Source organism: Polyodon spathula, chromosome 43 (assembly GCF_017654505.1).
Source record: "Polyodon spathula isolate WHYD16114869_AA chromosome 43, ASM1765450v1, whole genome shotgun sequence".
Taxonomy (NCBI): domain Eukaryota; kingdom Metazoa; phylum Chordata; class Actinopteri; order Acipenseriformes; family Polyodontidae; genus Polyodon; species Polyodon spathula.
Window position 1 is genome coordinate 2,537,332 of NC_054576.1, and position 25,475 is coordinate 2,562,806.

A 25,475-nucleotide genomic window follows, 5' to 3' on the forward strand; every position below is an offset into this window, starting at 1 on the left:
TATATATATATATATATATATATAATATATTATTTACTGAAGCTCTTTACACGTCGCTTTGTGATCCCTCGTGGTGTGCATACATTCACAGTCCCGCTGACATCCCTCTGTGCTCTTCACAATCTTTCACTGTCATTGCAGACTACAGCGACGGACACAGACAGACAGACAGACACACTGACAGACACACACACACACACACACACACACACAACACACACACACACACACACACACACACACTGACAGGCAGACAGACACACACACACACGCAGGCTGACAGACAGACACACACACACACACTGACAGGTGTGTGACTGTCCGTCTGTCTGTGTACCCGTGGACTGTGTGCACGTCACACTGTCACTGTGTGACAGCCAGACCTGACACACACACACACACACACACACACACACACAGACACACACACACACACACACACACACACACACACACACACACACACACACACACACACACACACAGACACACACACACACACACACACACACACACACACTGTGTGGTGTTGAACACAACACACCACACATTTGTGTGTGTGACAGTCCGTCTGTCTAACACACACACACACACACACAGACACACACACACACACACACACTACACACACACACACACACACACACACACACACTGACACATACACAGACAGACACACTGACAAACTGACACACACACACACACACTGACAGACAGACACATACACACTCACACACACACACACACACACACAGACACACACACACACACACACACAGACAGACACACACACACACACACACACACACACACACACTGACAGGCAGACATGCATACAGGGGCGGTTCGAGAAATTCTGAGCCTAATATAAAAAGAAACAGCAGAGACCACTGTTGCTATAACCGTGCTCAGCACACCCAGACAAACCAACCACAATATTCTAGATAACTTCCTTATTTTAAAGTCTGAACTGTTTAGTGTCCCCTAAGAACTGAACCAATACGCCTCTCAGAAGCGCAAACTTGACACGGTACCTGCGTTTTAACCCCAGGGAACACATAAACATGTTTTGAATGACGATGTATGTTATTTACAATAATAAAACAGGACAGGCAGGATGAGAGTGCTCTCTGTAACCCCACACTGCTGTGCAAACATGACACTGACCTATTTATACACCGGTAACGCAACCCGCAGGACTGAAAATGCGTTTTTCCATGTTCCCTTGTAGAGACAGCCCTTCACAAGTCGAGCGGATCATTACAGGTGTTAACTTATGAACCTGAGAAAGAATGCGCTCGATTCCCGGACGTCAGCAATAGGCGGTATATAAGAGCAAGCGCGCACGATGGTGACCTGAAGCTATAGATTTTAATAAAATGTCTGATTGTGTTTTTTATACTCAGTATGGTTTGGTTCATTTGCAGATGTAGCTGTGCAATTCAAGATTCCCGTGCACCTTTCGTGACTGTCCTAATATCAACCCAATTCGTAATTAAACTTTTTTTTTTTTTTTATTTAAATTGTTTTCAGCTCTTAAACAGTTGCAGAGTTGAAGTGAGCTGTACCATTTGATCATTAACTTTTGCAAAGGATTAATTCAGCACGTCATCGGTTCAATTAAGGGTCTAGTCGAGCAATCTCTCAGTCACAATAAGTCTCAATTTCAAATGCATTTTTTTAAAATTAAAATTAGAAATTCACAATTGCATTTATTCGAACAAATGCATGGGTGCATTATGATAATCACAAAAAACACGGGGGATACTGAATTGTGTGTGTGTTATCGGTGCATGTTTTTCATGTTTTTTACAGCGGTCTGGGATTAGCTTTCTAAATTACAGAGAGCACTTTCATCCTGCCTGTCCTATTTTATTATTGTAAATAACATATATCCTCATTCAAAACATGTTTATGTGTTCCCTGGGGTTAAAACGCAGGTACCGTGTGAATTAAATGCTTTCCTAATCGTTTTCTTCTTGAAAAAGAATAAGTCGATCTTCTTCAGGTAATTTCAATCGACAATTATTGTACTTCACAACTGCTGTCATGTGTTCTGTAATATGTTATGAGGTAAGGTGACATTCTGTAATGAGATATTTTGTAAAGTGATGTTTTGTAATGCGGTTTTGTAACAATTTTAACCCTGGATAAGGGCGTCTGCTAATAATAATAATAATAATAATAATAATAATAATAATAATAATATATTGAGTTTATTAGCCTGCCCCTCTATCGCAGGGACTCCTCCACGTGTTCTTGGAAAAGTGTTTCACCCCGATGTTTCTAATATGTTAAAAATAAGAGCTAACGGACATGACCTCACTCAATACAAAAATACCCAGGGTTTACAAAAAAATTCACAAGTTCAGAAACAACAGGGTATACTGAGAGGTGGAGGAAAGAAATTGCAAATGTCTTCTCCGTGTTATGTTTATTAGGGTTTGTATCTGCCATTTGAGATATGCAAAAACCGTGTAACACACAACGTGTAAACCGTCCGTTTGCATACCCGCGTTTACCTTCAGCAAACGGTTAAACCTGCAAGAAACCGGTAAACGTTTCTCACCCTAAACACATAGCAAAGTGCAAACTGTTCAAGTAATATTTTATAAAGAAAGGGGCACTCGACTCGTGCAAAAATCACTACAAAGGGGGCGTCTCCAAAATCAAACAAAGAAAAAAAGATATCCCTTCAAGATAAGGATGCACGCATCTGGGTTTGCAGCAGCGTGTAACCAGTAGCTGAAGGTGCAGGCCAGTTCTGGGCGTGCCTGTATGTAAACTGTATCTCACACAAGGTCCACAGCACAGAAAACTGTATCTCACACAAGGTCCACAGCACAGTAAATTGTATCTCACACAAGGTTCACAGCACAGACCATGAATCATCCAGTTACTCCACACAGGGTGTGTGTGCGTGTGCGTGTGTGTGTGTGCAAACTTTTAAATTAGGGTTTTTAAAAAAATACTTCCTCGTCTCGTTAATGACAGGGAACTAAAAACAAAAAAAAAAAAAAAAAAAAAAAACTAGGAAACAGAATTGAATTTCTCCTTCCTCCTATGCGAATGTGACAAGAATTTGATACACGACACAGAAGCGGTCATAGTGGAGTCGCACCCTCAGACCGGCACTGTAAGGGGTTTTTTTGTTTTGTTTTGTTTTTTTTTTTTTTTTTTTTGAGGTGATTGTCTTTTTTGACATTGGTATAGCTTGTAGGAGAATCGAATGATCTTACTTACTTTAAAGTCATTTCTAGAGCTGGTTAAATCCTCAGAAGCTCCAACAGTGGTAAGGATGATGGCATTGTCTTAACAGAATTAAGTGAGTGAGTATAATATTTTATTATTTTATTATTATTATTATTATTATTATTATTATTATTATTATTATTATTATTATTATTATTATTATTAATAAAGACAGCACATCAAACAGTATCGAATATTGTATATAAAAATTTACCAAAGTTATATTAAAGTGCAAGTAAGCATATTAAAAGCATAAAGCATAGGGAAGCATTGTAAAGCACAGAGAGGTCTGGTAAAGCATAGGGAAACATTGTAAAGCACAGAGAGGTCTGGTAAAGCATAGGGAAGCATTGTAAAGCACAGAGAGGTCTGGTAAAGCATAGGAAAGCATTGTAAAGCACAGAGAGGTCTGGTAAAGCATAGGGAAGCATTGTAAAGCACAGGGAGGGATGGTAAAGCACAGAGAAGCATTGTAAAGCACAGAGAGGTCTGGTAAAGCATATTAAAAAAACAAACCATGGTAAACTAACCCTTATAAAAGTTTCCCATAGTAAAAACAGTGTAATAAAGTACCATGATAGTGTGATAAAGCATCAGCAAGCAACTTTATTTTTTTGGGAAGTTTACAGCATGCTGGTCTTTTTAAAGATATAATTTTCAGGCACTGCCGATGGTCACCGTACTGTTAGAAGTGACCGTACAGCTACAGCCAAAAGTTTAGCTTCCCCCTGTAGAATGAACTGATTCAGCTTCATAGAGTCCAGTGAAAGCTGCTGAATAATGTTCCCTTGTTAACATATTGAATTGCACCCCCTCTATATAGAATGAACTGATTCAGCTTCATAGAGTCCAGTGAAAGCTGCTGAATAATGTTCCCTTGTTATCATATTGAATTGCACCCCCTCTATATAGAATGAACTCCCTCAGCTTCATAGAGTCCAGTGAAAGCTGCTAAATAATGTTCCCTTGTTCACATATTGAATTGCACCCCCTCTATATAGAATGAACTCCCTCAGCTTCATAGAGTCCAGTGAAAGCTGCTGAATAATGTTACGTTATATCGAATTGCACGCCAGCGCTTTGGAGTTTTCCATCTACTGAACTGAAAAACTGACAACTTAAAAAAAGTGACATTTCCAAATGTAACATAGGGAAGCATGGTAAAGCACAGAGAGGTCTGGTAAAGCACAGGGAAGCATTGTAAAGCACAGAGAGGTCTGGTAAAGCACAGGGAAGCATTGTAAAGCACAGAGAGGTCTGGTAAAGCATAGGGAAGCATTGTAAAGCACAGAGAGGTCTGGTAAAGCATAGGGAAGCATTGTAAAGCACAGAGAGGTCTGGTAAAGCATAGGGAAGCATTGTAAAGCACAGAGAGGTCTCCCTACCCTTTGCTCTGCAATTCTACGAAACCAAGCCTTCATAAAGCCCAGGAGAACAGTTCTCCAGAGGTTTTGCAGAAGTAGAGTCATATAATTCAGCGCAGTGCGAAAACACAAGTTTCCTCGCAAGGGTGTAGATCCTGATACTTGCTCGCTGAAAAAAATAGAATCGCCTGCCATAACACAGTTAATGGGTTGTTGGTTTGCCCCAAGTAAATCCGCGCTAATTGCACGTTTCCACTTACACTGTGAAACCAGTCTGAAACCCTAATCTGCATTGCAGGGGGGGAAGAAAGTCGTGTTTTGTGCAATTGCTATTTATCAATGAATTCAGCAGCCTTCAATATTTCCCTCACAGTATCACAGAATAATATCACGTTTCTGCATAGACATTATTTCTGTACTACCTTTTGCATGAAACCGGCGTTCACGTTTTCAGGTTTTGATCACTTTCACCAGGAATAAATCTGTTTTGTTTGCATATCCTTTTGCAAGGAACTCCAGTTTAACTATATACCATACCTTATCGCTGTTATTTTTAACATGGCTCCACTTTCTGAAAAAAAAAGTGACAATTAACATTTTCAAACTTTGCATATCATTTGATCAGCTATGAGGTTTTGAGTTGGCTTAATCAGTTTTTTTTTTTTTTGTATCAGCATGGTTCCTGCACGCAAATAAAGACGGCTTTGTAGCGTGCCCGGGGGAGGGGGGGCATCTGGGCTCGTAGGTGATGTAATCACACACAGACATAAGCCCCCGTATGCGCTCCTTTTCAAAGGAGCCGACTCTTTTGTACAGTGGTATTTGCGCTATGCTTTAGTGCGAGAGGTCCCGGCCTCTGCCTGTTTGGTTGTCTTTGTAACCCTTTACAAATGGGCAGTGTTAGCACAGAGGCAGCTGCAATGGGATGAGGTTGCCATTGGTAGAATGCAGTTGGCAAATATTAAACCCGTAAAAAACCTGCATGCACTATTTCAGGAAATGGTTTATATTGAATAACTCTTTCATAAGCTGCAGCAAGTCATAATTTTGGTCAAGCAGGGGGAGCGTGAGAGGATTCATTTTCAGGAAAACGTATTTGTCAAGTGTCAGTTTTCATGCTGCATTCCTTCAAAGGACAGAGGGAAGGAGACTCTTCTTCACAGAGAGTGGTGAGGGGATGGAATGGGTTACCTAGTCATGTTGCTGAAGGAGACTCTTCTTCACACAGAGAGTGGTGAGGGGATGGAATGGGTTACCTAGTCATGTTGCTGAAGGAGTCTCTTCTTCACACAGAGAGTGGTGAGGGGATGGAATGGGTTACCTAGTCATGTTGTTGAAGGAGACTCTTCTTCACACAGAGAGTGGTGAGGGGATGGAATGGGTTACCTAGTCATGTTGCTGAAGGAGACTCTTCTTCACACAGAGAGTGGTGAGGGGATGGAATGGGTTACCTAGTCATGTTGCTGAAGGAGACTCTTCTTCACACAGACAGTGGTGAGGGGATGGAATGGGTTACCTAGTCATGCTGTTGAAGGAGACTCTTCTTCACACAGAGAGTGGTGAGGGGATGGAATGGGTTACCTAGTCATGTTGCTGAAGGAGACTCTTCTTCACACAGAGAGCGGTGAGGGGATGGAATGGGTTACCTAGTCACGTTGCTGATGCAGAATCACTGGGATCCTTTTATGACCCAACCTGACAAAGTCCTGAGATCAACCAGCTGCTCGGAACCGGACGAGCTATAGCTTTATATAAAAGCAGTAGATATGATCTTGCTTCAGCTTGTGTTTCTGTAAGTACAATGGGGCTTTGTGACTGTGTGACTCACCCTGTATACCCTGTGGTCGTGTCTTTACCAGGTGATCTACTCGCTACCCCAGTTATTACACATCTTGTGGTTTACCTTCTAAAAGGCACAAGCTCAGTAATGTGCATACAATTCTAAATAGAAACACAGAGTGTCTCGAGTCTAGAAATACACCCGGTGAGCTCAAGCCACACACATGCGTCTTTGCTCAAAAGGCTGATGTCTGGCTGTGAGCTTACTCGGGTGCCTGCCTGTAAATACATCCGTTTCACGCTCAGCTTGAAGCCTAAAAGCAACAAACAGCCCTTTACGAGTCTTGAAATCAAACAAGGTTAAAAATAATAATAATAATAATAATAATAATTTTCGTCTCATGTTTACAGTCAAGGCTGGTTTGTTACAGAAATAGCAAGCCCACGTGCACTTTTATTGAAGAGCGGAACAAAACACAAGCAAAAGCTTTGGCGTCTGTGCTCTTTGCTTTGCTCTGTGCAGATTATTTGATGGTGAATACATTATTAACACCTGACCCCATGTGACTGGTCCCCTGAAAAACAAAACCGATTTCGAACTGTGAGGGGCCTCTGCCCTGCCACACTCTCTACTCTACATTCGTCAATGGCCCGCACTCAACCAGAAACGGGCTTTGTTGGTAGTCCATCTTATTTACATCTTGCATCCAGTTTATACCCATTTTCTTTCCCCCTTGAAATAGTTAACCGTGCCGTGGGTTCCAGGGAGCTTTGTGGTTTAGAGACGAGTTTTACAATGATAGAATTGAAACACAATATTAAAATTAACTACATGAACATAATGCTGATCTTTTATTTAACATCCTCTAAGCAGAAGCATGCATCTTCAGCAGATGGAAAACTCCAGAGCACTGGTGAGCAATTCAATATGATAACGTAACATTATTCAGCAGCTTTCACTGGACTCTATGAAGCTGAATCAGTTCATTCTATATAGAGGGGGTGCAATTCAATATGAGAACAAGGGAACATTATTCAGCAGCTTTCACTGGACTCTATGAAGCTGAATCAGTTCATTCTATATAGAGGGGGTGCAATTCAATATGAGAACAAGGGAACATTATTCAGCAGCTTTCACTGGACTCTATGAAGCTGAGGGAGTTCATTCTATATAGAGGGGGTGCAATTCAATATGTGAACAAGGGAACATTATTCAGCAGCTTTCACTGGACTCTATGAAGCTGAGGGAGTTCATTCTATATAGAGGGGGTGCAATTCAATATGATAACAAGGGAACATTATTCAGCAGCTTTCACTGGACTCTATGAAGCTGAATCAGTTCATTCTATATAGAGGGGGTGCAATTCAATATGTTAACAAGGGAACATTATTCAGCAGCTTTCACTGGACTCTATGAAGCTGAATCAGTTCATTCTACAGGGGGAAGCTAAACTTTTGGCTGTAGCTGTACGGTCACTTCTAACAGTACGGTGACCATCGGCAGTGCCTGAAAATTATATCTTTAAAAAGACCAGCATGCTGTAAACTTCCCAAAAAAATAAAGTTGCTTGCTGATTCTTTATCACACTATCATGGTACTTTATTACACTGTTTTTACTATGGGAAACTTTCATAAGAGTTAGTTTACCATGGTTTGTTTTTTTAATATGCTTTACCAGACCTCTCTGTGCTTTACAATGCCTCCCTATGCTTTACCAGACCTCTCTGTGCTTTACAATGTTTCCCTATGCTTTACCAGACCTCTCTGTGCTTTACAATGCTTCCCTATGCTTGACCAGACCTCTCTGTGCTTTACAATGCTTCCCTATGCTTTACCAGACCTCTCTGTGCTTTACAATGCTTCCCTATGCTTTACCAGACCTCTCTGTGCTTTACAATGCTTCCCTGTGCTTTACCAGACCTCTCTGTGCTTTACAATGCTTCTCTGTACTTTACCAGACCTCTCTGTGCTTTACCTTGCTTTCCTATGCTTTACCAGACCTCTCTGTGCTTTACCATGCTTCCCTATGCTTTACCATGCTTCTATAAGGACCACTTCCCTATTTTGCTCGCTGACGAACTGATAGGCTCCAGAATATTTGATTTACTGTAGCCCAAGGTTGGGTTGCCAAGTTTGGGTTAGCAGGTTTCGAACACAAACATACAATACAAAGACCAAGAGAAAAACAAACTTGGAAAAAAACAAAACAAAAAAAGAAACTCTGTTATCTTATCAGTCAGACTTTTCAGAATGAGGAAGGAGCCACTGTGACTCCCAGTCACAATGAAACCCTGTACTGGTTTTAGATTGCTTAGATCACTGTTTGCCAAGCCGACTAACTGTTCCAGCTGAAAACAGACTTCCGAATAAGGGTCGTTTCCATTCAATTTCTAAAACATACCACCTTTAGGGTCAGATTATGTTAAAACGTTTCAACTTGATCACTCTGGGAATGGCCATAACCAATCAAGAAAGACATTTTTAAGAAGCTCTGGAATGTTAGACTGCTAATTGTACAATTAGATATGTTTTACAGCTATAAGATTTGTCACTTGGAGCTTGATTAACTGAAATACTGGTATGGGTCAATCTACCAAACCTTGACTGGGAAAACACTGGCTTACTTGTGAAGTTTACTGGATCTCAGAAATCGTACCACGTCTGATGGTTTCAAATTAATAAGTTTGCTCAACGTAGTTTGATCAACATAACCTAGCTGCTGCATTTTACATGGGATTTCAAAGCTGCTTAGTAGACCAGATTAAAAGAGCCACATGCGACTCAGGATCTGGACGGACCTGTTGTGAAATGCGACCAAAACCCTTTTATTAAAAAAAAAAAAAAAACACTAAAGCATTTTCTCATCACTTTCGGTCGGGCTCGGCCGATTTTTAGCGTGTCAAAATGAGCCAGATTTCTATAAACACTGTGCTCGACAAATGACTTCAACTGGTCGCTGTTTGTCCATCAAACCGGCTTCAAATCGCAGCAGTTACTGTCTGTAAAATATCGATTCCTTCGAAGGAAGTGAAATTTGGAATTGATTTTGAAATTGGAATTGAGAAAAGAAAATTGACCCTGAACCCTGTTCAGCACCCTGTAATTAAATAAAGAATCATTTTCACATCCTCGGGAGCCGTTGCACAATTATTTATTTTTTTTTTTTCAATCTTTTGAAGGTGAAGTTTGCGTCATTACACCCGTTCAAGAGAGTTCTGTGTAAGTTTTAAACACAGTTGATGTTGAAAGAACTTCTACAGGTAATTGCATTGCAAATTCCTGGTACTCAAATGCTCACTGTGCAACTGCAGACCACCGCATTGAAACTGACCCTCGTCACAAGGCAGGGGAAATTTCAAAATAGGGTCGATGTTGATCAAACTATTTGATAAAGACGTGCACGTTGCAGTTTTTTTTTTTTTATGCTACTGTGCTATCGTTCTGAGCAAACTTCCTTTTGCATTAAATTTTTCGGTTGGTTTGGTAGCGTTACAGTTTTTATTAGCGAGGTGATGGGACAGTGGTTTGATACTTTCGGGACAGGAGAAGCTAGCCTTAACCCTTTAAGCGCTCACTTGAGGACAGGCAACTTTGTCCTTTTCATTAGCAATTTGATAACGTCAGTTACAGCAAATTTTATAGAACAGCTTTTTCACCTAACGCCCAGATGTAGCCAGATTCTCACGGAATAGTTTTTGTGGGAGAAAGGGAAGTAGGAGAAACAGGCGTGTGCTGTTACTGAAACTCATAATTGCCTTTATGAAGTATTTACAGGCAGGTTCATTGCAGTAAAAATGTCAGTTGCTGTTGAATGGTCCTCAGTTGTAAAGGCGAGGGAAGGACAGCTCCCCCCACCCCCCACCCCCCCGTGAAATCAGCACATTGACGAACGGTTTTAGTTCAAGACTTCTTGAAGGCAGTTAGGAGAGCAATTATCAGCAGGAGAAAGCAAGTTCAACCCCGTGACCTTGTGACCTTTGCCCCCCCCCCCCCACAGAGAATCCGCTCCCAGACGGTGAAGAACAAGCAATGCAAGGATCTGACAACAGAGGCGGGAGGGCTGAAGGAGAACATCAAGAAGAACCGTTATAAAGATATCCTGCCTTGTGAGTGCTGAGTCGATATACCAGCTGCCTCCAGCGCCAGCCTGAAAACCCAGAGACGGTTCGAAGGTTTTTAACCTAAAAAAAAAATTATTCCAACACATCTTACCAGTTTCCCAGTTAGCGTTACTCTTGTATTTTCAACCACTTTAAGGGACCCCCGCTTATCTGTTTGGAAAAAAAAAAAAAAAAAAAAAAAAGTTTTATATACACACTGTTTTCTGCTCATGTTGGATCAATTCTTATGTTTTGCTGGCAGTACACTAGCTGTGCACTAGATGGCGCTGGTGCTTACTAATACAAAATCACTTTGGTTGATTTAGCCCACATTACTGTCTGTGGCAGTGCAGCTAGTCAGTAAAAGCAATGCAGAGATATATATAAAAGCCCACAGCATTTGAATAATTGCAATAAGAACCACTTGTCACAGAAAAGATCATTAATATTAATGATCCCCCTCACTTGTGATGTAATTGCTTGTCCCATTGTGATGGAACTTGCTCAGGACCTTCTTCAGCTCACGTTCTGATTCCAAGTGCAACTCTCCTGAAATCCCAACCCCCTTCTTCTCTGTTTCAAGATGACCAGACGCGCGTCACGCTGCAGTCAGACCAAGGCAGCTCAGACTACATCAACGCCAGCTTCATCAAGGTAAAGTATCTCCATTCCAGTGCTCAGACCTGGTGTGCAGGGGGGAGTCACACTGTCAGGGGAGCGCAGGGGTCCCCGAGGGTCTCCCCCTGGTAAAGGCACGGCTGCATGGTGTGCAGGGGGGAGTCACACTGTCAGGGGAGCGCAGGGGTCCCCGAGGGTCTCCCCCTGGTAAAGGCACGGCCGCGTGGTGTGCAGGGGGGAGTCACACAGTCAGGGGAGCGCAGGGGTCCCCGAGGGTCTCCCCCTGGTAAAGGCACGGCTGCATGGTGTGCAGGGGGGAGTCACACTGTCAGGGGAGCGCAGGGGTCCCCGAGGGTCTCCCCTGGTAAAGGCACGGCCGCGTGGTGTGCAGGGGGGAGTCACACAGTCAGGGGAGCGCAGGGGTCCCCGAGGGTCTCCCCCTGGTAAAGGCACGGCCGCGTGGTGTGCAGGGGGGAGTCACACAGTCAGGGGAGCGCAGGGGTCCCCGAGGGTCTCCCCCTGGTAAAGGCACGGCTGCATGGTGTGCAGGGGGGAGTCACACTGTCAGGGGAGCGCAGGGGTCCCCGAGGGTCTCCCCTGGTAAAGGCACGGCCGCGTGGTGTGCAGGGGGGAGTCACACAGTCAGGGGAGCGCAGGGGTCCCCGAGGGTCTCCCCCTGGTAAAGGCACGGCCGCGTGGTGTGCAGGGGGGAGTCACACAGTCAGGGGAGCGCAGGGGTCCCCGAGGGTCTCCCCCTGGTAAAGGCACGGCCGCGTGGTGTGCAGGGGGGAGTCACACAGTCAGGGGAGCGCAGGGGTCGCATTTAAGAAACATATGTCCAAAATCCTTTTTTTTTTTTCAGGGAGCGATGGAGAATCACTGCTACATCGCCACCCAAGGGCCCCTGAGTCACACTGTGGTGGATTTGTGGAGGATGATCTGGCAGTATCAAGTGAAGGTAAGGAAGGACAGAGGGTTATCCAATCTGGGGTGGGAGAAATTATATGACATAGCAGCACACTAGAAGCCACTACCAAATGAATACAGTTGTGGTTCTAGAATGTTAATGCACTAGTCCCACACTAGCAGTGGTAGCTGCAATGGGATGAGGCTGCCATTGGTAGAATGGGAACACGGTATGCCAACTACACCCTTCCTCAATGACCTTCATTGGCGATGCAGAGCGTGGAGCGACAGTGAAAACTTTGTGTCTCTGTTTCAGGTTTGCATAATGGCTTGCAGAGAGATTGAGCTTGGAAAGGTAAATACAAACAAGTGAATTACTCAAACCTAACCTTAACCCTTTCTTTCTTTCTTTCTTTCTTTCTTTCTTTCTTTCTCTAACCACTGAGCTCCTCAAACCCACTGCCTTCCACACTGCAGCCCAGCGCTTTCTTTATCTAACCACTGAGCTCCTCAAACCCACTGCCTTCCACACTGCAGCCCAGCGCTTTCTTTATCTAACCACTGAGCTCCTCAAACCCACTGCCTTCCACACTGCAGCCCAGCGCTTTCTTTATCTAACCACTGAGCTCCTCAAACCCACTGCCTTCCACACTGCAGCCCAGCGCTTTCTTTATCTAACCACTGAGCTCCTCAAACCCCACTGCCTTCCACACTGCAGCCCAGCGCTTTCTTTATCTAACCACTGAGCTCCTCAAACCCACTGCCTTCCACACTGCAGCCCAGCGCTTGCTTGCTTGCTTTCTTTCTTTCTGTAACCACTCAGCGACTCAGACCACATTCTTGTAAACGAAATTCTCTACCACAACATTATTCTCTTGTAGAAAAAGTGCGAACGTTACTGGGCAGACCACAGCGAGACGTCAGTCTTCGGGGATTTTGTGATCAGCAACGTGAGTACACCGCTTCCAGGGAAAGACTTCCAGTCCAAACACAGTAAATTAGTTTGAATGAAAAACTCAAACGAATGACATCCAGAACAGTTTGCAATGTTCAACTCCGGGCAACGTTTTCAGCTGTCAGCCAGTCTGATAAAATCGACTGAACTAAAAACTTTGAAAATCATATATTGTCAAGCTTCCCCTGTCTTTTTTTCCCAGCTTGATGAATCCAGATGCAATGAAGAAGTCATTATTCGAATGCTCTCTGTGCAGTGTCATGGGGTAAGTGTAAACTGTACCCTAAATTACTCCACTACTACAAAACTGGACAGCTGTAAATAACCGTTTGAAAAATTCCCCATAGTAAAAGCACAGTGGAATAAAGCATAGGGAAGCATTGTAAAGCACAGAGAGGTCTGGTAAAGCATAGGGGAGCATTGTAAAGCACAGAGAGGTCTGGTAAAGCATAGGGGAGCATTGTAAAGCACAGAGAGGTCTGGTAAAGCAGAGGGAAGCATTGTAAAGCACAGAGAGGTCTGGTAAAGCATAGGGAAGCATTGTAAAGCACAGAGAGGTCTGGTAAAGCATAGGGAAGCATTGTAAAGCACAGAGAGGTCTGGTAAAGCATAGGGAAGCATTGTAAAGCACAGAGAGGTCTGGTAAAGCATAGGGAAGCATTGTAAAGCACAGAGAGGTCTGGTAAAGCACAGGGAAGCATTGTAAAGCACAGAGAGGTCTGGTAGAGCACAGGGAAGCATTATAAAGCACAGAGAGGTCTGGTAAAGCACAGGGAAGCATTGTAAAGCACAGAGAGGTCTGGTAAAGCATATTAAAAAAACAATCCATGGTAAACTAACCCTTGTAAAAGTTTCCCATAGTAAAAGTGGTTCCTTTGTAAAATGATTACACTGTGTGAAGTTGACTGTACTACAGTTTTGCTGGACTGTAAAACCGGACCGCGTTGAAAACGGCGAGACTGTCCAGTACAGAGAACATGCTAACCTGTGCTTTCCCGACAGGAAGTTCGGACCCTTACTCACTTCCAGTACACCGCCTGGCCAGACCACGGGATTCCCAACGACTCCAATGGGATTCTGGACATGATGGAGGACGTCCACTCCAGACAGGGGAGTGACACGGCCCCCATCCTTATCCACTGCAGGTACCCCAAAAGGAGGCTTGGTGTGTCCCAGGGGTTAGAGAAAGGGTCTTGATACCAGGAGGTTCAAATCCTGAATGACTGACTGTGTGTGTGTGTGTGTGTGTGTGTGTGTGTGTGTGTGTGTGTGTGTGTGTGTGTGTATGTGTGTGTGAGACCCTGAGCGAGTCACTTCACCTCCTTGTGCTCCGTCCTTCGGACGAGACGTCAAACTAAACGAGGTCCTATTGGAAGAGACTCTGCAGCAGCAGGCAATTTCTGGTTTTCAACTGTTCTTTAAAATCAGTTCCAATTCTAGCACATTATTGATCAAAATTGCAATCCACAGGATTCTGTTAAAATTAGTTTCTCACCGCGGTTAACAAATTACTTGGATCGAAGTCTGTGAAGGTCAACGAAATTGGCTTCGAAATGAACCAATTATTATGAAGTCTCCTAAAATATCTGGAAATCGGGAATTGATTTTAAAAAGTGATTGGAAGTTGAATTGCTCGGAGATCAATAGATTGGAGAGCATGTATTGACAGCTAGGACAAACAAGGCAACTAGCTTCCTTCAGCCTAGTAGATATCATTAGTGTCTCTTTTCTTTGACAGCGCTGGTTGTGGCAGAACAGGGGTGATCTGTGCAGTGGATTACGTCCGAGATCTTCTTCTAACACAGGTATGGTGCTGAAGAACGCTTCTATCAGTTGTACAGTTATTGACGGCTTTTAGAATCTGGTGATATTTTAGATGTTTTTTATATAATTTTAGATGTTTTTTTTTAATCAAAGCAACATCAAAATGACATCGCAAAAAAATCTACCGAATTTTTTTTTTCAGATTTTCGTTGTCTATGTTAAACTACAAAGCAGAAGGCAATTCAATGTGATTTGAATTTATGTTCACAGCCTGCCTCTGTAAAGCGCTTTGTGATGGTGGTCCGCTATGAAAAAGCATTTTTATAAAAACAAAGATTATTATTATGAAGCAAAATGAGTTAATTCTATTTTTTTATTTTTTTTGGTGAAATTGCAAATGTATTTTTTTTTTTTTTATGCGTCCACAGAGAATCACAGCATCCTTCAGCATCCTGGATATCGTGCTGGAACTGAGAAAGCAGAGACCATCGGCAGTACAGACCAAGGTAAACGGGCGAACAATCAGTCAATCAAAGCAGTGCTCTACAGAGAGTCTTATAAAAGTCATCACACCAGGTGTGTTGGAGCAAGAGGATCGGAAATTTGTACTCGGACCCTATTTGTTAACTGCTTCAGGGACTGCGGCCCACTTCTTAAGAAAACCGTTTACTGTTTATCACTGGTAAATCCATCTCCGTTACCCATGTGAGCAGGGGGATGATGGGAAATGTAGTTCTGAGAGGTCCGTGCGGGTACATGGGAAGCCATCTTGAGGCAGTGGAATGCCATTTAAAAGTTTAAAAAAGTGGTCAAAATGTAAAAAAAATAAAAAAAAAAATAATAAAAAAATAATAATAATAATAATAATAATAATAATAATATAATAATAATACACACACCTTAGGTAAACAGTTATAGCAACACATGGGAATACAGTAAAATAAAAAAGGTCCTTATGTGCACTTTAACTTTACTGACTTCAGAACAGTGATAGGGAAGCTAATTTGATGTCTTCAAATGAACAGCGCAGTAAACAATTGGTATGTTCGAACGTTTTATATTTATTGATCCTAGTATTCAAAAGCAGCTTTATATCCAGCCAGGTGTACATTTGTCCTTTTACTTCTACTACTACTAATAATAATAATAATAATTATTATTATTATTATAATTATTATTATTATTATTATTAATAATACAGGGGGGAGACATAGAGAGAAGTCCTCCTCTGTACACAAAACAAATGGTGTCCGTGGCTCAGATGTTTCAGAACTGTCGGGCCACACCGGCATTACTGTCAGGGTGCAAACTACACGGGAAACGGTCTGTATGAGAACCTCGTTGAGGTAAGAGACTGTCGGGCCACACCGGCATTACTGTCAGGGTGCAAAACTACACGGGAAACGGTCACCTGCATGAAAGATGAAAAACCCCAAAGCCTTTAGCAGATATGTAGAAGCATAGATGTCTAACCCCCCACCCCCCCACCCCGTGCCTCATATATATAGCAAAACTGGAGCCTTATATCTGCCTTCAGAAGATCCAGTTATGTCACAGGAATATCCATTTTTTTTGCTCCTCCGAGGAGGCCTCTCTTCAAAAAGGGGTTGGGGGGGGGGTTACATCTACTATATGATAATGAATGGTTTTTTGGGGGGTCGGACATGACCCATGTATGATGCATATGACCCCCCACCCCCTGGAGACGAGCGTCTGAATAATCGAATGATTATTTTCAGACACAAAATCTTTGAATAAAAAATACTGCGATTGTACTAGACTTCATGCGGGGGGGGGGGGGGCACAATCAAGTACATTTCTTTATTTCACCCAAGAGTATGCGCTTGGAATATGCATGCAGACAAACGCAAAGTACACCGTCTTTCTCTAAGCTTTACTGACACCTAGTGGACACAAAACGAATGTACTGGTTTTCCTGTAGCGCCGTGTAAGTGTTTGCTGAGAATGGAGAGCAGGAAAGAAACCCGACTTTACCATTAGAAAAAATTGCACAAGCAAGCCAGCAGTTAATTATTTTCTAGAATTAACTAATTTTTGCTTCATAAAGGCGAATGAAACCTGAATGAAACGTTAACGTATTGAATTCCACACCAGCGCTTTGTAGTTTACCATATAGGTACTTAACCCCCCCCCCCCCCCCCCCCCCCCCCCCCCCCCCCCCCCCCCCCCCCCAAAAAAAAAAAAACAAATCAAAAAATGTGACATTTTGAAATCTAACATGAAATATCATTTGGTCGTTTTTGTGATGACGTGGTGTCAAATAAAAGATCATAATCAAGATCATGTAGGGTTTTTTTTGTTGTTGTTTTTGTTTGTTTGTTTGTTTTCTTAATAAGGTCTAAAATCTTAAATTCTAGGTGATGCAAAACTTTTGGCCACAGCTGTATAAGAAACACAAAGACAAGTTGAAATAGACAGGTTTCTAAAAACGCTGCGTAGTTCAATTAAAGTTGAATCGACCACAGTAAGTATTGCATTTGTCGTTGTCAGTGACGTCAAAATATGTGCTGATTCTATGTAAGTAGGTGAGAAGAGATGAGGTTAAAAGCTCCCCCCCCCACACACACACACACACACACACACCCACCCCCTCCTTTTTGCATTGTGCTTAAGACGATCTATAAAATCAGTTGCTACAGAATATCAATATGTTTAAGCATGCATATTTCGAGTTAAGATTTTTTGGGGGACAACACGTACACAAACTAGTCGTTGTTTCCTGTCCTCAGCTGCACACACAAAGCGCTGCCCCGTGAAGCAAGATCTAGCCGATGTCATAAAACAGAAATTAGCCAACCCTTGGCAAACTGCGTCCCATTCCGTCGATGGGAGAACATGTAGCTGACAGATTTGCTTTCTTTCTGTACTGGAACTGCGGTCGGAACTGACGTGTGACTAAGCAACCTCGTGTCAAGTAATCTTTGCCTTGCAGAGCTAGATTCGTATCTATTTTGGGGTTTTGACGCGCTTGCTGCAAAAATACAATCGTTAGTTATTGTCAGCAGCGGTTAGCTTTTTAAATGAACAGGAGGGTACTCTCTTTCTAAAAGTTACAAAAAGTTTCCCCATAGTAAAAGCTTAGCACAGTGTAATAAAGCACAGTGAAAGCATGATGAAGCATAGGGGAGCATTGTAAAGCACAGAGAGGTCTGGTAAAGCATAGGGAAGCATTGTAAAGCACAGAGAGGTCTGGTAAGGCACAGGGAAGCATTGTAAAGCACAGAGAGGTGAAAGCATAGGGAAGCATTGTAAAGCACAGAGGTGTGGTAAAGCATAGGGAAGCATTGTAAAGCACAGAGAGGTCTGGTAAAGCACAGGGAAGCATTGTAAAGCACAGAGAGGTCTGGTAAAGCACAGGGAAGCATTGTAAAGCACAGAGAGGTCTGGTAAAGCACAGGGAAGCATTGTAAAGCACAGAGAGGTCTGGTAAAGCACAGGGAAGCATTGTAAAGCACAGAGAGGTCTGGTAAAGCATAGGGAAGCATTGTAAAGCACAGAGAGGTCTGGTAAAGCATAGGGAAGCATTGTAAAGCACAGAGAGGTCTGGTAAAGCATAGGGAAGCATTGTAAAGCACAGAGAGGTCTGGTAAAGCACAGGGAAGCATTGTAAAGCACAGAGAGGTCTGGTAAAGCACAGGGAAGGATTGTAAAGCACAGAGAGGTGTGGTAAAGCATAGGGAAGCATTATGAAGCACAGAGGTCTGGTAAAGCATAGGGAAGCATTGTAAAGCACAGAGAGGTCTGGTAAAGCATAGGGAAGCATTGTAAAGCAAGGAGAGGTCTGGTGAAGCAAAGGGAAGCATTGTAAAGCACAGAGAGGTCTGTTATGGCAAATACAATTGGAAATGAAGTGGAGATAGAAGGACAGAGGGAATGAGACATTTCACACAGAGAGTGGTGAGGGGATGGAATGGGTTACCTAGTCATGTTGCTGAAGGAGACTCTTCTTCACACAGAGAGTGGTGAGGGGATGGAATGGGTTACCTAGTCATGTTGCTGAAGGAGACTCTTCTTCACACAGAGAGTGGTGAGGGGATGGAATGGGTTACCTAGTCATGTTGTTGAAGGAGACTCTTCTTCACACAGAGAGTGGTGAGGGGATGGAATGGGTTACCTAGTCATGTTGTTGAAGGAGACTCTTCTTCACACAGAGAGTGGTGAGGGGATGGAATGGGTTCCCTAGTCATGTTGTTGAAGGAGACTCTTCTTCACACAGACAGTGGTGAGGGGATGGAATGGGTTACCTAGTCATGTTGCTGAAGGAGACTCTTCTTCACACAGAGAGTGGTGAGGGGATGGAATGGGTTACCTAATCATGCAGCACACTGATGTTAAACATTCAAAGTTCAATTGTCAGAAAACTACTGAAGCTGTTGCCTTACTGCAGTCAGCTTCCTAGCCATGTAAAAGCTTTTTGATTTTTAGTAAATAGGTCAAACAAACTGAAATAGCAGGAAACCATAGTCGTTACCTTCTGAAAAGATGTTTCTGCACCTCGATTTGTGCAAATCCTCCCCTTGCATGGTTTCGAAAAAGATTGTCTCTTGCAGCTGAAGCTATAAAAACAAACAGGAACAGATTTCAAAACCCCCCACTTCCTTTTGACAACTCTGCAGCTTTTGCACTTTTGCACAGCGCCAATAACAAGAGCCAGCACCAGACAGCTTCTGTCTTCCACCAACCCAATCCTCGCTTGTCCGCAGGATCGCCCGTGCCTTTATGACGATGTGGAGCACCTGAGCCAAGCGCAAAAACCTCTTTCCCCCTCGAAGACATCGGTCCTGCAGAAAAGGTAAGAAATTTCTTCTTAACCCTACAGCTCTGGCCAAAAGTTTTGCATCACCTAGAATTTTAGGATTGAGACATAATTAAAAAGGCACAGGTGTCGCTGTCCATCAAGTCAACAGTCCGAAGGTCACTCTGGAAATCAGGACTGAAAGGATGTGTTGCAGTAAGAAAGCCTCTGTTATGAAAGGGGAACCAGACTAAAAGGCTAAAATATGCACAAGAACACAGAATCTGGACTCTGGAACAAAGGTCAAAGGTGCTTGTCTTCTTTCCAGTCCTTAAGAATATTATCTTCAAGTATCGTTCCTCCTTGTTAGAGAGCTTTCTGGGTCTTCCAGTCCTGGGTTTGTCAATTCCTGATGCTCTTTCTCTGTACTTGTTGCATATGCTTCGGATGCCACACCTTGAAAATCGAGGGATGCGAGCGATTTCAACTCATTGTTTTTCCTTCTTTATGCGAGTCAAGGTTCTTATAATAGCAGAAAACACTAGTGGAGGCTTTGTGTGAATTGTTGATGTGGAATCAGAGTGGAAAAATACAACATGCCTGAGACTGTTGCACTGTTGCACAGCAGTGTGTGTGCCTCAATCAATCCCAAAACTATTAAAAGCAAACAGACTTTGTATGATGTTTCCACCACTGAAGAATGAAGACAGCCACTTTCGCTTATGCTCAGTTAGAAATTCTGATCGGTTCATTTATGAGTTGCACATTTTTCATAAAGGTAACAAAACTCTGTGATCAACAATTTATTTGATTGATCGGTCCAATCTGTTACGATAGATGGATGGATAGATAGATAGATAGATAGATAGATAGATAGATAGATAGATAGATAGATAGATAATTTAGATCATAGTTCTTTTCCAGCTGTAGATTACAAATGCGTGTCCACAGAACATTTTTGGAGCTAATGTTAGCTGCAAACACTTTAAGTTCAATGACAAACGTATTAGATTTATTAGAGACTTAGTAATTGTGAATGTAGCACTAGTGATAGCTATGAATGGAGCACGTTTTGAAATATTAATGTGTAATTCTCTATTTTGAATAGTGGAATCAGTTTCATTCTGGAGCACACGTTTTACAATTATAAGAGTTTGTCAGAATTATCGTCCCTTTCATTCTGTGCAAAGAACACAGCAAGCTTCGTGATGGGAACCTGAAAAGGAAGCGACTACAGAGCTTCGAACGCTTTTAAAAATATCAATCCTTTTAAGTCGGACACAAAAAAAATAAAACCTCCATTAAATTAACTCAGGAGTGAAACTGTCTCTCTGTAAGTTACTGCCCTGAGTAAGTGGATGAACGTGTAAGAATTGAAAGACTGTAAAGACTGAGCTGTCTGCCGCAGTAAATCTGCATGGTCATTTTGTAGCATATCGTGCATTGAGTCAAAAAATCTAAGATGTTTTGAACCTTAAGAGAAAAGCAAACTACGTTTTGCTCAGACCAAAGTATACACATGCACAGAAACTCGTGGCTTTATAGGGTGCCACCATGCGCATGGTCCTCATTTCTGATACAAAAACTAGAGCCCACTTTTCTGGTATGCTTTTTATACAATCTCAGATACAGCATTGATACACGGTAGGGTAATGGTGTTAAACACACATAACACCTTTTAAAGAATTCTCTGGGTCAGCAGGAACTGATAAAGTCAGGTGCATTTCACCTTGTATAAGAAGAGAAATATTTTCAGTGTCTGGAACCACATGCGCCAAGAAATCGATAGCGTTTAGTTCTGAAAACAGCGGAAGCAGGGTTTACAAAGTTCAGCTTCACACACACACGCCCGCGGTTAGGTAAGATATGGAAGACGGGCGATCGTTTGTGTAAGGCAAACCCATTGAGATACACTGACATGCGATCAGTAATGCTTCTGCCTTGCTGTTTTTCCAGCAAGCCTCCTCTAAAACCAAGACCCTCGCTCCCTTCTCTGCACAGAAATATGAACGATACCTATGCAGTGGTCAACAAGGGTAAACGGCATCCTGCGCCAGACAATCCCACGGCTGCCACCACTAGCCCAGCCTCCCCGAAGTCCAGCCACAAGTACGACAATGCAGAGGGGGTCTCCAAAACCAGACAGCCCCCAGACTTGGACGCTCTATACAGTACGGTCAAGCCCAAGGCTAGGTTTCCGTCGAGCCCTAGCAAGCAGGCTGCATCCCCAGTCTTTCCTTCAGTGCCCGTCTACGAGGCAACCTCGTCCCCTCCCCTGAGAAGAGTCGACCCCAGCCTTCAAGAGAGAGGGAGCTACGACATTGCAAACGGTAAGATTCTTCTGTGTTCCTGGCTAAACCAGTTTCCTTATCTCATTCCTTTAAACCCAGCTGGAATGACTCTTTGCCGGAATCGCTCCAGGGTCTCTTTGGTGACCAGAGTTGGACACAGTATTCAGAACTGAACCCATTCCTCTGTCCTAAGTCTGTCTCCACTTAAATTCCAACTGTCTGTCCTCCTGGATCTGTTTTTTGTGCTCCATCTCAGATTAATAACTATGAGAACGAAGCAAATGTGAAATCGATCAAACCAGTTTCCTCTCTGCAAAAATACCCAACCATCAATTTTAAAATGAATAACATCTCAGTCAAATTTTTTGATGCATATTTGACTATGTAGCACAGTCTTGTTAAAGCCACATTTGGTTATTATTATTATTATTATTATTATTATTATTATTATTATTATTATTATTTATTTAGCAGGTTCTTTTATCCAAAGAGACTTACAGAGACTGTAAGAAGGGGGTGAACTCTGCACCATCAACAGCTGCTGCTGCAGAGTCACTTCCAATAGGACCGCGTGTGTTTGACGTCTCGTCCGAAGGACGGAGCACAAGGAGGTGAAGTGACACAGGGAGTCTCGCACACAGGGAGTCAGTGGCTGGGATTTGAACCTCCTGGCATCAAGCCCTTTTCTTTAACCATTGGACTACCAGGCCTCCTTACCGTAGCGTGACTGGCTATAACGGTGACTTACTAAGCCAAAGACACAACTGACCCCAAACTAGGCTGAAAGTGCCCCCCTCACTCCAGCACCACAGACCAGCTGGGCAGACAGCACAGTGTAAGCCGACAGCCACTCGGCTCTGTGTTTTTACATGAGGTGCTTGTTTTCACAAGATTGTTTCACAGGTGCTGTACAGATTTGAACCCTATGAAAAGGTGCTGGGTGGTTTTGCCTCACTCACTTTCGTGTGAAACAAGAAGTATTTTCAACAGCTGCAGAGGAAAAGGAAACGAGAATGCTGCACTCAAATTTCAATGCCGGAGATTTACTACCGTCCTTGCAATGCCTGACATGCTCTTGCTATTATATATATCAAAGTGCAATAAAGCACAGTGAAATCCTGGTAAAGCATAGGGAAGCATTGTAAAGCACAGAGAGGTCTGGTAAAGCATAGGGAAGCATTGTAAAGCACAGAGGTGTGGTAAAGCACAGGGGGGCATTGTAAAACACAGAGAGGTATTAAATGTGGTAGACTATAGTAAATGTATAGTATAATCATGGGAAAAGCACATTTACAGACCTGAAGTCAATAACAATTGTAATTGTGCAATTACAATAAAACGGCAATTCTAGTTGAACCTTGACACGCCTGCTTCTTTGGAATTATAAACTACAGTAGAATAATCCCTGGGGGGATGTGATTCACACCTGCCCTCTGCTTCTCTCTATTCTGCAGGCAGGAACAGCAGCTGTCTTGACAGTCTTTCTCACAGCAACAGGAAGGTAAAGCCTGTGTTCTGTCTTTTGATCTACCACACACACACACACGCACGCACACACACACACACACACACACACACACACACACACACACACACACACACACACACACACACACACACACGCTGGCTCAGGATCCAGGTTACAGCTGTCTGTCAGCAGCCCATTTCAGGATGAATCTAAAGTCATGCGTTAATTACCCTAATTTATATGCAATGTGTGCTCTGTCACAAATGATGTTGAACACGTGTGTAAACAATTTTTCTCGCCAACCAATTGTGTGTGTTCATTCATGCACGTTTTTTATGTTTACACTGTACACCAAAATATATAATTTTTTTTGCATTCAATTCAAAATCCATGAAAGTGTCAACACTAATATATCTCATTTTGATTTCAGGATGGTAGCTTTTCATCTTTAGGGAAGAAATGTAAGTTGTTTTTCTTTATATATAATATATATTTACTTTATGAATGTATTGCTGAAGTCCTGTATTTTTCCGTTTTTAAGTTTTGCTGGGAAAACGTCCCTTAATCTGGCGATTTTGGGGTATCGTTCTGGTATATGTTCTCCTGGTAAAACCCGGGTTCCTTTGATTACCCTAAGGCCAATCAAATAACCTACTTCTACTGATCCAGGCATCAATGCTGAACCCTGATGGCTACTTACGATAATGGATCAGTCACCCATGCCAGAACTGTGGATCAGTGGTTTGAGGAGCATGACTAGAGACCTGGGCCCCCTGCCTGAGTTAGAAAAGCAAAAAGGAGAACTCGGAATAAGCCCTATGCATCACAACCAGAAAAGCATCCTTCATCTTCAAGTTATTGTTTTTTGCATAGATCTACAGAACTGCTTGTGCAAAATCATCTCGTAGAAACTTTTTTTTTTTTTTTTTTTTTAAATTTCCTCTCCTCTCTGTTTGAGATCGCCCACAATGCACTGCGCACTGACGCTGCCCTAGTTGACTCTCTTTTCAGCCGGATCCTAGCGGAGCCTGCAACTATGACAAGTGATTTTATGCAAATAAATGATTCTGAGATTAATGGTTTTTAGCACTGCTGCAATGTGATACTTTCCCCTCTGGCTGTAAAGTTGAATCTGGGGGTGAAATAGTTGTGGATTGGTTCAGTCATCAGTCCTTGCTGTTCCAATTGATTTTGACTGACTCCTTCTGTTCCCAGCCAACATCTTCCAATCGACAGACGACAATTACGAATACGTTACAAGCTCTTCCCAAGGATCTCCTAACGCCGGCAAGGCCAACGGATTAGGTACGCATGGCTTTCCTTTAACAAATCACAAACGACATTGCTGAGGAGAAAAACATACAAATTTAATATGGGTTGGTAAGATAAAGCCAGTTGATCTGACTTTGACCTGACTAGCGTTGCCAAGGTAACTTGGGTTTAGAATGACTGAGAAAGCCGGAGCTTGAATGTGTGGTAAAAAAAAAAAAAAGAGGTAGTTAGTGGTTGGTTGCACTTGAACTACAGGAACAAACTGCATTCTCTGACCTTACTAGAGTATAAACAGCTCCCAATACCTCCTCCGTGAATTCCTCTCCTTTCTCTTCCTGCAGGATTTAACCATCGCATTGGGAAACCTAAAGGACCACGGGACCCTCCTTTCGAGTGGAGCAGAGAAGAGAGATAGCAAAGGGGGGGGTCCTTCCTCAGTGCAACAGCAATGCAGAGAGACGGACAGACAGTGGCACTACAAATCAACGAATCGCTACTCAGAGGTCTGGTACCTACAATGCCAGCAATTTTCAATGAGATAATCGTTAGTAAAGACTATGTGTTTTTTTGTTTAGTTTTTTCACGCACGTTTTGTGCCTGAGAAGCTTTTTCTTTTAAAACTCAATGCGAGGCAACCCACCTGATAATGTGTTTTTTTGTTTTTTTTTTAATTGTATAAAAACTACAAAATAAAAGTGTGTTTGCTTTAGTGCCTCTGTTTCATTTCAATTTCCTGTCCCTCGTGCTTTAAATTGAAAGGGAACCTGTGCGAATGTAACTTTTCGATATTTTATCTAATCCAAGAAACAAATGATATCGCCAAAAGTCTACACAGCCTAAAAACAAACGCAGCACAATGAGATACTCTTCAAAAGAAACCCCATGTTTTTATTTGCATGGCGTATTAAAATTCCTACATTTGACAAAATTATAACAGCACTACACACGT

The 25,475-nt window shown here is 42.7% G+C and overlaps 1 protein-coding gene across 1 annotated transcript; it reads left to right on the plus strand.

Moving 5' to 3' along the window:
- Nucleotides 1–10,282: 10,282 nt before the first annotated feature.
- Nucleotides 10,283–25,235, plus strand: LOC121305490 (the record flags this gene model as incomplete). The annotated part of the gene is made up of 16 exons (XM_041237130.1): nucleotides 10,283–10,502; nucleotides 11,080–11,150; nucleotides 11,977–12,072; nucleotides 12,337–12,375; nucleotides 12,902–12,970; nucleotides 13,178–13,240; nucleotides 13,978–14,120; nucleotides 14,714–14,780; nucleotides 15,168–15,421; nucleotides 16,682–16,687; nucleotides 19,325–19,552; nucleotides 21,452–21,825; nucleotides 23,241–23,287; nucleotides 23,685–23,715; nucleotides 24,470–24,559; nucleotides 24,868–25,235. Coding segments are annotated over 16 exons (1,872 nt in total), but the record flags the coding sequence as incomplete, so codon positions are not given.
- Between the last annotated feature and the right edge of the window lie 240 nt (nucleotides 25,236–25,475).